At 42.1% G+C, this 15,621-nt stretch overlaps 1 protein-coding gene across 2 annotated transcripts in view; it reads right to left on the bottom strand.

The window, feature by feature from the left end:
- Positions 1 to 1,566: 1,566 nt before the first annotated feature.
- The window catches only part of rgs20 (regulator of G protein signaling 20), a 30,465-nt gene continuing 16,410 nt past the window's right edge, over positions 1,567 to 15,621 (bottom strand). For both annotated transcript variants that reach the window (XM_066681304.1, XM_066681305.1), the window contains exons 2-5: positions 10,668 to 10,825; positions 8,221 to 8,310; positions 5,191 to 5,425; positions 1,567 to 4,476 (exon numbers count right to left, since the gene is read on the bottom strand). In XM_066681304.1, the coding sequence (XP_066537401.1) occupies positions 4,288 to 4,476; positions 5,191 to 5,425; positions 8,221 to 8,310; positions 10,668 to 10,825 (672 nt within the window). In that variant the 3' untranslated portion in view covers positions 1,567 to 4,287. The remainder of the gene's footprint in view (positions 4,477 to 5,190; positions 5,426 to 8,220; positions 8,311 to 10,667; positions 10,826 to 15,621) is intronic.

A 15,621-nucleotide genomic window follows, 5' to 3' on the forward strand; every position in this document is an offset into this window, starting at 1 on the left:
CTTAATGAATTACACATTTATTTATTTACATATTTAAAGGAACACTAGGTCGTATTTTTACCTTAAAATTACTGAAAGTTTTATTGAGATGTTTCACTGAATTGCTTCTCAGGGCTAGGCACTGCAGAAATTGCACTATGTAACTCTTGGAGGAGGGTAGGAAACCATCCCCCCCCCCTCCCTTCCCCTCCTTCTTGATTTCAGCACAGTGCTGTAAAAGTGAATTACACCCTCGCAACTGTAGGGGGAGTCCACATTCATTCATTCATTGTCTGAAAGCACTTTTCCAAATCAGGGTTCTAAAGCCTTCCCGGAATCACTGGGCGCAAGTCGGGAACACACCCTGGAGGGGGCAGGGGGGTTCACAGTATATACAAAGATATAAACCCTTACCTAGGGTTCTTTAAAGGTGTACTCATCAGCACTGGAGTCAAAAGGTTAAATTAGAGCCTGTGTTTGATTAGGTTTTTTGCTGTTGTCAGTTGCCACCGTTTGATTAAAAAAGCCCCAAAATTACACACTAATTTTCTGGATGCTAGGGAAATATTGAGTTGCCAGATATTTTTTGAAAATCAACTTGTAAACATGGCGGCACGGTGGTGCAGCAGGTAGGTGACGCAGTCACACAGCTCCAGGGACCTGGAGGTTGTTGGTTTAGATTCCCGCTCCGGGTGACTGTCTGTGAGGAGTGTGGTGTGTTCTCCCTGTGTCTGTGTGGGTTTCCTCCGGGTGACTGTCTGTGAGGAATGTGGGGTGTTCTCCCTGTGTCTGTGTGGGTTTCCTCCGGGTGACTGTCTGTGAGGAATGTGGGGTGTTCTCCCTGTGTCTGCGTGGGTTTACTTCGGGTGACTGAGGAGTGTGGTGTGTTCTCCCAGTGTCTGCATGGGTTTCCTCCGGGTGACTGTCTGTGAGGAGTGTGGTGTGTTCTCCCTGTGTCTGTGTGGGTTTCCTCTGGGTGCTCCGGTTTCCTACCACAGTCCAAAAACACACGATGGTAGGTGGACTTGCGACTCAAAAAGTGTCTGTACGTGTGAATGCGTGTGTGTAACCCTGTGAAGGACTGGCGCCCCCTCCAGGGTGTATTCCCGCCTTGCCCCCAATGATTCCAGGTAGGCTCTGGACCCACCGTGACCCTGAACTGGATAAGCGGTTAAAGATAATGAATGAATGAACTTGTAAACATTACTAATTGTTTAACCCCTGCTCTGAAAGGTCATATCTCCCTAGCAACCTAGGCTGATTTTATACATCTGCTGCATAGCTCCAGCGTAAAGCTAAAGAAGCAGGACTTCAGAAACCTGTCGTGTCTTGCCTGAGGTCCAATTATTTTGGCTACATTTGGTCTAAATTATTTATTTCACTAAGCCGTTCCTTTGATATTTGATGACCATAAGAAAGTGAAACTGATGGAGAGAGAAGATGGGCCAGAAGCTGTAAAATTATTGTGCTTTATTTTATCTTAAGAATCCAAATGCCCACAAATCATTATATTTTTTCTCCGTTAAATAAAACAGGAAAAAAATTAACTTTACTGTAAACATTCACATATTATTCATTTAAAAATGTATTCTCTTTTCGTAAACAGATTGGAAAATAACACTTTGTCTTTGTACTCGACAGAACGACAAGGAAAAAAATAAAGGAAAAAACAAACAACAACAACAACAGCGAAAAATAAATAAATAAATAAAAGACATTTATAGGCAGTATCACTCCAAACCATTGGCTTAGATTGTGTTTGAGGTTGATCTATGTGGTGAATCCATCAGCTCAAATTGCACATACCGAGTAAGTTACTCTAAGACAAGTAGAAGTACCACTGTGTAATACGTATTGGCAGATGCACGTCTGGACTCGGATCAATTGTCCGGTATGAGTTGTCCTACTCTCTGGCTCCAACCCAGAGATATGAATCTCTTTCTTCAAATGCTGTGACTTCAGCGATGGATCAAAAACAGATGATATATTCGTTTTAAAATAATAATAAACAGACAAATGAAGTGCAAGGATTCATTTCAAAAGTCTCTTCAGGACAAATCATCTTTATGAACTGATCAAAGGCCCAGAGTCTATTTCTGCGGCAAGAGTTTTTGATTCAACTATTGCCATAAAAGAGATGTCACAAAATTGAATGTCAAGGCACTTCCCCGAGTGAGTGAGGATCTTGTCTTTGAGCGACATGAAAGTCAGGCAACAAAGTAATTCTCAAAAACTAGAAAAAGAATTATAGGGAAAAAAAAAATATGAAAACTACTTGGCAGCTCCAATTCTGGTCGGTGGTTTTGGAGAGTAAACTAGTCAGAACACAGTTTATCAGGGTTGGCTACTTTGGCATTAACCTAATAATAAACAACATTAATAATTAAAAGCCCTACACTAAGTATGTCTGCTTTTAGGGGGATGACCGAAACTAGTCATTCTCTAATCAGAGTAGCGCTCCCTGTCATACTGCTTTCAAACCCGTTTTAAACAGGAAATCCAAAGCTGATAAAAGGTAGGACTCATGGGAGGAGCATGTGAAGCTAAATCCTATGGTTTGAGATCATTTTCTCAGCCCGCTGGTGCACAGCGACGATTTCAGAGGTGAACAAAAAGTCACTACAATCCGGTGGATTTGAGTTTTCTCGTTAAAGTGATGTGGATTGTACGTCAACTGCATCATAACTAGTGAATTCTGCTACTATAATGTTCTGGCTTTGTCTGAAACTCTGGAGCAGCTGCATATTAGCCTTAGGTCACCGTGCTCATTACCAAGTGTTGGCTAGAGCCAGCAATGGGCCGTGGAGCTTTGGGACGAGTGGGAATGGCGTGGAAGTGCTGGGGAGAGAAGTGTCCCTTTTAAAAACATCCAACTTTAGAACTATTGTTGGATGAGTTGGTGTCCTAACACTTTTGGTCAAAGGTGAATGGGATAAAAACTAAGGTGCAGTGCAGGGCTTCTCTCGAGCAAGGCTGGGAAGCACTGGTCTAAACAGAATTCTTATTTGATACTGTAGGACTAATAGCTGTGTATGTAATCATTTTTCTTTCAAAAGTAAAGTCATTGATTATAATACTTCTGCATCTGAGTGTAGAATATTTGTCTGAATGAATAATGTACTTTCTTCTATCACTCCCTTCACAAAAGGTGTAAAATTCATTATTACTTCTCCCTGTCAAACACTTGAACTCTTACCAAGTGAATCGGTGAATATATCACATATTTTTACACTGAGTTTGTTGTAAAATTATTTCAAATATCAGATTATTTTAGCTTTTTCTGGACTATGCTTGTTTTTTGTGATTTTACCCAGTGAAAGCGTCATATTCCACTGGCAGATCTTTGGACTTGTTTCAAGAATTTCAAGATCTGCCAAAGGATCATGATGATTCCTCAAGATAAAACCAATAAAACCCAAGTACGGCTGCATTGAATATTTTCCCACTCCTGAACTCACAACGAGAAACATTAGATAAACTAAAGGTCTAAGATCTAAGACTAGATCTGAGAGGTTTTCTCTTCACACCGTATCGGTTTTGGCAGTGTAACACTGATTTGAAAGAAAAACGTATGAAAATACGGCGAAATGTCTTTTCCAATTGGAGATGCCAAGTGACCATGAGAGGGACGAGGAGGTGGAGTATGTGGCGCTGGATCGTTACAGTACCTCACACAGTTTCCTGTGAGTAAAGCTGATGTGTTGCCTTGATTTTGAGCTTCTGATTCTCATACGCGGTGTTCAGAACTGGGCACGTCCTGTTACCCATAATTCCCTTTTCATTAAATATTGTGTAAGACAAGAAAAGATTGTTGAGGAAATATTTTACAAATTCATTAAATATATCTACTGTATATATTGTAAATAGCCCACAAGGGGGGATTCACTTCTTCTTCTTATTTCAAACAAAATGCAAAAAAGGTCATTAAAAACAATAAAAAAAAAAAAACAGAACACAAACAAAATAGATTATTTCTCTTTAAAAAACACCCCAAAAAACAACGCACTGGTGATCCTTTGGAGCGTCTTGCTAGGTTGATCTGTAGCAGTACTTGTGGTGTTGAGCCCTCAGGAGATTTGAGACATTTTTCTTTAAAATCCAGTGAGCTGGAGGACCTGAGTGTCTTTTCTCTTAGTCAGGTACAGATCTCTAATGCAGTAAAATCCCTGCAAGGACCTGCACTCAGGCCCTTTGAAAACACAAACTCTACACAACTGAAAAAAAGAGAGAACCCCCAAAAACCCAAACGGAAAACCAGAAACAGAAGAAGAGGCCAGGGAGGGGTTATTGGAGCTGGACCACGGAGGTCTAGGATTCTGGAGACTGCTCAGAGACGCTCTTCAGCAGGTTTTTGTAGACGGGCGAGTTCATGAAGCGCGGGTACGAGTCTCTTTGCATTAGAGTATAGATCTGTAGCTGGGCATCGTCGAAAGTGTGGGACGTGGGCTCCATCATGTTCCTGTTGATCACTTCCCGGACGCGGGAGTCCAGACTCACCTGCATAAGAACATCACACAGCGTTACTTCACTGAGAATCATTCAGCTCTCTTCAACTTCATTTAACTATGTTAATATAATATTAATAAGAAGAAGTTAGATTAATATAGTGCCTTTCTAATACCCAAGGTCACTTTACACAAAAAGGAGAATCTCAGTTTAATGTGATTGAGATTAATTAAATCTTGAGTCATTTATATTTATTCAGCCTGGTTTTACTTGACTTTGCTTCAGATTTGAAACTTGATTTACACAGATTCAAGTGGATTTGACTAGATTTGCTTCATCTAAATTTGAACTGATGTCTCCTGATTTTGCTGGATTTAATATGGTTTGATTTGATTTGGCTTGAATCGAGTTTGATTAAACTCGATTCCTAGAGGTCCGCAGTTTGGTGCAGCGTGTGACACCTTTATGACACCTGATTCGTCTGCATACAGGAACATTAAAATAGAACTATCTTGCCTTGCATTTCCAAGCCTAAGAAGCATATGCGGCAATTTACGGCACCAAACACTACACATGTTTGGAAGCATTTACCATTCTTTTTTACCATGGTATGTTAAGTTCAATGGGATTCTCTGGAGCAGCTGTACATAATCCCAAATTCAACATGTCCAGTGATATAATGCTGTGTTGGTCATTGGAATCAGTTATAATCAACAAATATTTATTTGCTTTGAAACTGGGATTCCAAATATATCAAACACACACCTCTTTGGGTGAGAGGATGGAGATGTAGTCCTCGTATATGAGGCGTGCTTTCTCCTCGATGATGCTCTTGTTGGTCTCCTTGTTGAACTCCTCACAGGCCAACCAGAAGAGCATGTTCTCCTCGCTGAACTCTGTGCGGAGAAACTGGCGGAAAGCTCCGCGTCCGGCCGGACAGTGCATTAGTTTGTCAAACGACTGACCCCACGAACTCACCTCATCCACAGTGGGCTTCAGGCTGGCAAAATAAACAGAAGCTGGTTATTTCACAGGGATTTCCTTGTATTAGTTACAAATATGTATGTATAATGTAAGTGTACGTGCATTATACATAGCGTACAGTAAGAATCACTGATTTTGTTTCTCCAATCAGATTGAATTTATTTCTGATTATATACACAGTCATATCGGGATATTATGACCGCCTCATCCTTTCTAGACTCACTGTTCGTTCTCTCAGCTCCACTGACCCACCCTCTCTTTCCATGCATGCTACAAGTAATCCAAAATGATGCTCATGTGGAGAGTTAGTTTACACTTTACTATGACTATGGGACAAAGTTGTAACGTCCTACACATTCCAAGACACATCAGCTGGATGGATGGCAAGTCATCTCAGGCCATTGGGGAAAAAACTACACAGACAGCAAATATTCATGTGTATTCGTGTCTTGCAATCTCACAGCCAATCAGAGGACTCATACATTATAAGGTTTCATGAATGGCATTCCATATTCATGAGATATTAACATGGTTTGCAACGCATGACACACCTGCTTATGTTGCCATACATCATTTGAACATAATGATACCATTAATATTTCACTTTCTTTACCCCAAACACAGTCGATCTGCCAGGATTTGTTGTAGCTGTGGAGTAGCTAATGTATCTTACAGGTAGAAGACGTTTATGTACACCAATTAGCTTTGTGTAACCCGCATACTTTCATATTATGTGACTTCTCAAAGGTTTGTGATCACCTTTTCATCCAACAATTTTGCAGAAATCAAGGCTACTATTATTTTAGAGTCCCTCTTCGCAGTAACCTCTGATCCTCTGAGAGGGGTTTGCACTAGATGTTGGAGAACTGCTTGTTGTGATTTGATTCCATTCAGGCACAACGTCACTGGGACGTAGGGCTGGACGATACGGCCAAAATTGATATCGTGATAGATTTCTTAATTTTGGTCGATACGATATAAATCCGATATCGACATGAACAGCGTAAAATACATTGAAAAACTTCCAAGAACAAACAGGAAACAAGACATCACCATCTAACTTAAATCTATTTGCTTTATCAATATTAATAGTAATGACCGTCATTCAATGACGAATGCTGTAAATAGTGAATACTGAAATATTGAAAATGTGTTTAAAAATCATATCATTGCTGTTGAAACATTTTACACTGGGATGGATGGATGGATGGATGGATAGATGGATAGATGGATTGATTGATTGATTGATTGATTGATTGATTGTCCAGCCCTACAGGGACGTTATTTTTGGGGCTAAATATTGTCGGGCCCTGTGAAGGACTGGCGCCCCCTCCAGGGTGTATTCCCGCCTTGCACCCAATGATTCCAGGTAGGCTCTGGACCCACCGCGACCCTGAACTGGATAAGGGTTACAGATAATGAATGAATGAATGAATGAATGAATATTGTTGGTCTCTCATGGACTTTATTTTGCCCAGATGTAGACAAAGAAATTTGGGCTGTGTTTGGTCCATCTGATTTGGCCCGAATTTAGCCCAAGGAGTATTTCTTTTCTGTGAAAGGTGAAATATATCACTTTTGACAGCTTTTTTTTAAACGTCGCCTTTCAATTTTCAAGCAAATCTCAATGTTGTTTACATGTCTGGCCCTGTGGCCTTTTCAAAGTCTTTTCACCTTTTGTTTGCTGTGTGAGCAGGTACAGATGATGGACGATCATTTCTGGTTCGCACACCATTCCAGCTCAACACACAGGTATTGGATGGAGCTCCATCAAAGGGTTTTGATTTGTCTGTCTCACCAGCAAACCTGCAGTTCCCTTTAAGAGTTTACTCCAGATCTCATCTTGACCTCCACAGCTGCCCTGAACTGCCTTTTTCTTCTTATAGCTTTCCCCTGCCTTTGGGCATGGATTACTTTTGTTTTCAGATCTTCCGACAGTTGCTTAGAGGAGCTCATGTTTGCTGAGAGTTAGCCCAAGGTTGAAGAGTCAGAGAAGTTATACGGCTTGGTAATTCAGCTGACAGTTCCTAATTACAGTGACTGACATGCCTCAGGCCTGATTTACTAATCAAGGTCTGAGACCTTGTCAAAAACACATCTGAGCCTTTGCAATGAAACAGGGGGTCCCAATTTGGCACATACCATACTGATGACTGAGGTAATTTATTGTTTCATTGTTTTACGAAAAACAGTGTAGCTGTGCATTAGGATTTGTTGAAGATTTTGTGTTTTATGTTTGATGAGCTACAGCGGCTGATGTAGCTGAACTGGGACAGATATCTTGGCCGACTGCCCTATTATCACACATAACATCGTATAACAGCGATATTTAACACGGCTACAAACTCTGAGAATAGGGCTGGGCAGTTAATCGAAAATGAATCAAAATCGACAAATGTAAACGCTGGGAAAAAACTGTTTCACCGACCAAAGCACAATCACACACCAAATATAAACAGTGCTCAGAAAACAAGAGAAGAACAAGCTCCTAGCAACATTAGAGAAACTATCCCAGCTTTAACACTCGAGAATATTTACAGCACAAGCCTCGTCACTGAACTATGAGTCAAAAACACAAACACAAAATAATCGTAAATTAAAAATCGTAAAATAATCAGAATCATAAAATGTAAAATTAATCGTGATATTGATTTGCGCTCATATCGCCCAGCACTATCTGAGATTTAATAATGCCACAAAGCAGTACCCCCTCAAACATTTACAATACACCCCTCTAACCCAGCACTCATAGACACTGAGGTACTCAAGATTAATGGGGATTTATTTAGAAGTGAATGAGCTGTTACTGACCTCTCCTCACAGTCGGTGCTGCCCTCAGCTTTGACGTCGTGGGAGGCTCTGCGGTTCCTCTCCTCTCTGTCTTCATTCCTAACAGTGAGACTGCAAGGTAGTAAGCACATCATGATCCCCCACACACCGAGCACATGGCACTAGGAAGACTGTCTATGTGCATTACACTCACTGGACGTTTTATTATAAAACACTTACCACCTGCTGATCACTTCATGAGCTCTGTGTACTGCTATCCACCCTATAGTTCCATTATACGGGTGAACAGTATAACAGACTTATAAGTTGCTAAACAAGTTACAACCATCTGCTTCATCACTGCTCAGTTTCTGAGCACAGGATCACTGCTGACCAAACATTGTTTGGGTGTCTGTCTGTTCCTGTCACAACTGTAGCACAGCAGCATGGCGCTTTTAATCACGTACAACATGAGCAGGACATGACAAGATTATATTACATAACATAGTCATGTATACATTATGTAATATACCCAGCTTCAATTTAAACGAATATGGGTTTATTATGAAGCACATTAAACGCTTTTTTGCATTTACCATCATTATACATTGCCTATGTATGATACAATGATATAAGACATACTTTTATTAATTAATTGCTTCATTCATTCCTCATCTGTAACGGCTTCATCCTGATCAGGTTGTGGTGGGATATAATTAATGCTGATTTGCGTTGTCTTAAGGTGAAACCTGATTTTATGATGTACTGAGATTCTGAGGAAACTAATAAAACATGCCTGTTATTATAATGTGAAAATTTTATGATGTTGATGATGATCATTCATTTATTCATTCTCTGTAAACGCTTATCTAGTTTAGAATCACTGGGAACATACCCTGGAGGGACACCAGTCCTTCACAGGGCGACACACACACACTAACACCTACAGACACGTTTGAGTCGCCTATCCACCTACCAACATGTGTTTTTGGACTGTGGGAGGAAACCAGAGCAACCGGAGGAAACCCATGCAGACACAGGGAGAACACACCACACTCCTCACAGACAGTCACCCGGAGGAAACCCATGCAGACACAGGGAGAACACACCACACTCCTCACAGACAGTCACCCGGAGGAAACCCACGCAGACACAGGGACAAAACACCACACTCCTCACAGACAGTCACCCGGAGGAAACCCACGCAGACACAGGGAGAACACTCCTCACAGACAGTCACCCGGAGTGGGACTCGAACCCATAACCCCCAGGTCCCTGGAGCTGTGTGACTGTGACACTACCTGCCGCACCACATATGAATCTTAATTAATTCAAACTGAGGTCAGATAAAGATTACAGAATGCAATGAATCATTTTTAGGAATCGTAATCAAACTGGACTGTGGTGAGAATTAGGCCATATCATATCGTTTGTGATAATATTGTCATAATTTTAAAGCCGATATAAAAAGTCTATATCGTGATAATAGTGATATTCTGATTTGTTTACGTAATGACATCATGCAGTTACCCATAATTCTTTCCATGAGTGATTTAGGCACAGTGAAGTACGGTGGGAAGTGGCTCTGAGGTGGAGGAATTTGCTTCAAAAAAAGGGAAGTGACTTCAGTCATGGAAAAAATAACCTTGGTATTGTGTAAAAATATATTTTAATTAATACAATTAATTAATTTACTATTAATTATAACGTTTATTTTGTTGCAATAGTGTGTTTCTGAAATTAATAAAAGTTTTTTTCAGTTTTGTCGATATCGCCAAGAATATCGTTATCGCCAAAATATCGTGATATTATTTTATGGCGATATTGCCCACTCCTACCGAGAATTCATGAGGCACTGAATCATTTCCTGATTCGTAATTGAATAAAACAGGTGAGAGGTTGATATCCTTCTTTTAAGGGGCCATCTATGATTGTGGGGAAACACAGTTCTCTCTGGTTTGGTTGCGTTCAGAATCTCAGTGTCTTTCAAGGTGGAACGGTGTGTTTGAGGAAAATATTACCACAGAAACACATTTGTAACTTGAGTTTAGTTTTGTAGCACAAGCTCTCATGCAGTTAACCTTCTGTTGAGTTTGGAGACATTTCCAAATTAATTATTCCAAAACAGCAAAAATAAGTCTATGCTCCATCTATGGAGCAGGAATAGAGTAATATCCTCATCTCAATTCAAGTTCTGCCATCAGCAGACAGAGAAAGTATAGCAAACCAGACCCAGACACTAAAACTGGGACTTCATAAACACATTAGACCAGTGTCGAGCACAAACAGACTGGAGGAGCAGTCGATTACAGTCGTGAACATGGCCTTTAAATATGATTACATCAGGAAGACCCTGAACGGCTTCGTTTCTGGCTTAAGAACACAAGCCATAACTCACCTCATTAAAATCTCAGTGAAGTCGAGTAGAAAGCCTAGGCCAAAGTGTGAGGCGTACTGGTGCAGAGGGAGGAAGGAGGAGGAGTTCTTACCAGGAGCAGCTGCAGCAGCAGCACCAGCAGAAGCAGCAGGCGTTGGAGGCTCGCTGTCCCTGCTGCGCCGTCCCCGTGCCCCCCGTCCCACCCGTCCCCGCCTCCTGCTGCCCCGACAGCTGCCTCTTTCGCATCTCCATCCTCTCCGATCCCATGGGCTGCAGGAGACACACAACACTTACATTTCACATACGCTGCCGATTATTCTGAGCCGTTTACAGCAGTAATTCAGTGAGAGGAACATAGGGGCTGTGGTGTGCTTACCCGAGCAGGGAATCAAACCCCAGTCTGCTGCATAGAAAGCAGCACCACACACCACTACAGCCTGATCTGATTAACACATCGATCGATGGACTGTTACATAACAGTGAGGACACAGAAGAGTGGAAACTATAACGTTAATGTTGAGCTATAATGTAATTACAGAGGTGGGCAGTGTATATCGTTATTGATAACAATATAAATATATAAATACACATTACGTCACATTCGTTTCGGTGCATATTTAGGACAAGGTCAGTACACTGACCAGTGTGTTATTACAATGAGCGCATCATTAGTCTTGTTAACTGGGGTATGTTCAGCACAGGACTTGTCAGGGAAGCTTTCACTCACATTTAATAAACACATCACCATACCCCATGTCTTTTTCTTGTATCACTGTTTCTCTACCATTAAAGCAACACTTGGTAATTTTTCACCCTTAAAGCTACAGCTTAAAAATAACTGTGATGCTCCACGGATCTGTAATAGAGAGAATAGAGCCACTGTTTCTGGGACTCTGGGCTCAGCACTGCAGGAACTGCACTATGTAACTTTTGGATGAGGGTAGGAAACAAATGTAATTGATTACTGAAGATGTACTTTCCTATACATTTGAGTTATGATCGCTGCCGGTAAAGGAGGTGCAGAATGTTATACAAAGATGCTCATCATCATGTGATCTGAGGAAGCATGTCATTCTGCAGCTGACTCTGAGGCGGCAGTCATAACACATTCGAGCAGGAATGTGCTTCAGAATCTGCCTCAGAGACAGCAGAGCTTTATAACCTCATTGTCCTCCAAACAACCAGAACTATCACTCCTACTTATCATCCTAAGATAGTAAGGGATGTGTAAGAGGGGAATGGGTAAAGGAGTGGAGTAACAAATAGAGATAAAGACAGATAAAGGTAGTTTTTCCCAATAATCAAGTACAGGAATAATTACATGGTGCTGCCCAAACTTCAGAAGGATAAGCAGATAGAGATGACTGAGTTTGCACCAATGCCCATGCCCCAGTCGTGTTGTCTCACAGAGGACTCAGGTATCACTGTGGCCTTTTCTACTGCATGGTGCCTACTCCAAAATCTTGACTCTACTTATTAGTTTTTTTTTTTATTACTATTAGGGAAATTTGGTACCTAGAAAGTACTTTTTACCTTCTTGCTCCTGGTTCCAAGCAAGCAAAGTAGGGACTTAACGGTGACGTGTAAACATTGCAGAGCACTGACTGGCCAGACAGAATCTAGCTATTTGTAAAAGCTACAATAGTGAGCATTTATTATCTGACTTAATGACAGTTCTTAAAATGACTCTATGGACTGGCAACTGATTAAAGACTCCAGCGAGAGCTGGACAGTGCAACACAAAACAAACACTAGCTCTACTGATCTGTCTGAAATGTTGCAAGGCTAAGCTTTTTTCGGTCTGAATAATCAATGCTTAACTTTAATGTCCGAGTTGCTGTGGTTCCAAACTATGCTGCTCAGATAGAGTCTATGTTTTGGGGGGAGCCTTTGTAGTGAATGGTTAGAGAAGAGGGCTTAGGACTGAAAGGTTGTTGGTTCGATTCCCACGACTGGCTGGAAAATTGGGGGCGGGGGAGTGAAGGAACAGCACTGTCCTCCCTTGAGCAAGGTACCGATCCTACAGCTGCGCCCTGGGTACTGGGGACGGCTGCCTGTGTGTGTTCGCTGCCACAGATGGGTTAAATGTGGAAGACACATTTCATTGGGGGTGGTGTTTTACCAAATTATAGCACTGTATCTGAGAATCTCCGCCCAGTGTGTGCTAACGAGTCAAATTCATCCCTCGTAACTAATTACAATGCTTCAAAAAGGAAGCTCTGCCTCTGAAACCTTTTAGAGGAGTGTTGTTGCACACAGGTGAGGACTAGTCCTCACTTTGACCCTCTCAGGGTTCTCCTCCAAGCGTGCTGAGCTCTATGTGGTGTCTGATATTTCATCTGATATTTTGCAGTGGCTCCAAAAGGACTTTGAATTACATTTAATTGTATCCTACTGAAGTGCAACATTCATGCCCATGGTCTACACTTTTAAACCTCTCCAGATGATTCTCCTCCCTCTTATAACCACATCATTTACAAACCATTTTCATAAAACGTCATGAATTTACAACAGTTACCGCCTCCTAATTCCAAATATTAAACATGGGATCATTTTAATGAACATACCGTCGTTAATGTAGAGGTACAGAGCAGTCAAACAGTGATGCGTGATCACTACTCATATCCGTCTCCGGAGAACAGAATCATCAGCATGAATTAATCTTATCCAATGAGACGCAGCAAATGGCCGCGAAGCTCTGAGCAAAGGCATGTTTGAACTGGAACATAAATAAAGCTGTTCTAACATGTCTTACACCACACTCCCCCACAAGCTCCCACTGATATCATCTCATCTGCTTTTTTAAAAAGGGAAGTAGCACCTCAATCGCTCTTCTCATTTCATGCTTGTGATCGTCTCCGTTACCGAAATCATCTTGTCGTCTCTGGGATCGATTGCTCCCGTGCTAAAACTGAACAAATAATCATTTAAAACAAAAGGGGGGAGAGAGAGAGAGAGAGAGAGAGAGAGAGAGAGAGAGAGAGAGAGAGAGAGAGAGAGGCTCTTTCAGGACTCTGAAGATGTCCCAGGCTTTTGTTTGTTGAAACTGTAAAGATTAGAACGTATCTTCAGTGGAAACACTGAGCTATTTTCCTGGATTTGTAGCTCGTTTAACAAATAAATTGTAACGCACAGTGCCTTTAGACGTACTGTCATGTGGGTGGCCACTAGCTGGATCTGATTTCTGCAGGCTCTCGGGATGTCATTACTGAATTAGGCTACATGGAGCCTTTGGAGCGAAAGGGGAACCGAGCTGTGGACTGTCTTAAGGCATAAGGCTGCACTGACATTATTCGGTACCTGTGTATTGAGCGTCCTGTAAATACACCTTAGATCCAAAAGCACCAACCAAAACAGACCCCTCTAATGTCACTAAGGTATAAAGCCCCCAGCATCAGAGTGAGGAGCAGAACAGCATTCTCTAGGGTGATGGAGCAGCGTATGATACCTTTGGGATGAGATGGAGAGGTGTTTGAGGTAATGACTGTGTGCAGGACCATGAGTAATCAGCGCTAGTGTTAGGAACCACTGCCCTGCCGCAGTCTTTCAATGTTTTGTTCTTGGTTAATAAGGATAAGGTTGTTTTTTTTAACAATAAACAGGACATATTATGAAACAAAATCTCATAATCTGTGCATGTGCATGTGCATGAGCCCACCAACCCTCACACTGTGAAACAAGACCACCCAGTCAGTTTTCTGTGTGCTGCTTACATCTAAAAACATAGGATAAATGAGTGTTCCTGATTATGCTATGCTTCCTTCATCATGTGCAAAGATTTTAGAGTCGTCCCGCCTCCTTATCTGAGTGTCTTCAATCACAACACTACAGCCATGTTTATGTGAAAGATAACGTTAAAAAAAAGCCAAACAAACAACGACTGCAGCGAAATTAGAGTACTGATTAAATAATGAGAAACCGAGAATGAGAACTGAGAGGAAAATGGCTAGAAACCAGAGCTTCTCCTCACTTCTCGCTCCCGACTCCTGGGTGCTCGCGCTGAACCGAGTTGTGCCTCATCATCATTTGAATAAACAAGCGCTGAAACCGGTTGTTCTGAACAGGGCTGTTTGGACAGGGGGAGAAGGCTGCTGTGGGGTTTGATCCTTGTGGTACTGTGACGAAAGCATGTCACAGACTATGCCTCTTTTAATATATGACTGAAAGGTTCTTTAAGTGTCTAAAGTGGTTGTTCTAGTGTAATTCACAGAGCCCTGGCACCTTAATTATCTGCGAGCGATGAGTGAATTTATTTCCATTTTAGCGCTAATTGTATCATTAGCATAATATCAGAAAACAGCAGTTTGTTTATAGTTCTGTAAGTCTATATTGAGAATTTGATGGTTACACATCATTTATTTTATATTCTCAATGTTACTAAGTGTTTCAGATTGTTGTGAAAGGAAAAAAACATTCATTCATTATCTGTAACCCTTATCCAGTTCAGGGTCACGGTGGGTCCAGAGCCTACCTGGAATCATTGGGCGCAAGGCGGGAATACACCCTGGAGGGGGCGCCAGTCCTTCACAGGGCAACACAGACACACACACTCACTCACACACTCACACCTACGGACACGGAAACCGGAGCACCCGGAGGAAACCCACGCAGACACAGGGAGAACACACCACACTCCTCACAGACAGTCACCCAGAGGAAACCCACGCAGACACAGGGAGAACACACCAACTCCTCACAGACAGTCACCCGGAGGAAACCCACGCAGACACAGGGAGAACACACCAACTCCTCACAGACAGTCACCCGGAGGAAACCCACGCAGACACAGGGAGAACACACCAACTCCTCACAGACAGTCACCCGGAGGAAACCCACGCAGACACAGGGAGAACACACCAACTCCTCACAGACAGTCACCTGGAGGAAACCCACACAGACACAGGGAGAACACACCAACTCCTCACAGACAGTCACCCGGAGTGGGAATCAAACCAACAACCTCCAGGCCCCTGGAGCTGTGTGACTGACACTACCTGCTGCACCACTGTGCCGCCCTGTGTTCATGTACTGTTCCTTTAAAACCATGCCATCGGCCCCTATCAGCC

This window comes from Hoplias malabaricus, chromosome 9, assembly GCF_029633855.1.
Source record: "Hoplias malabaricus isolate fHopMal1 chromosome 9, fHopMal1.hap1, whole genome shotgun sequence".
NCBI classification, from domain to species: domain Eukaryota; kingdom Metazoa; phylum Chordata; class Actinopteri; order Characiformes; family Erythrinidae; genus Hoplias; species Hoplias malabaricus.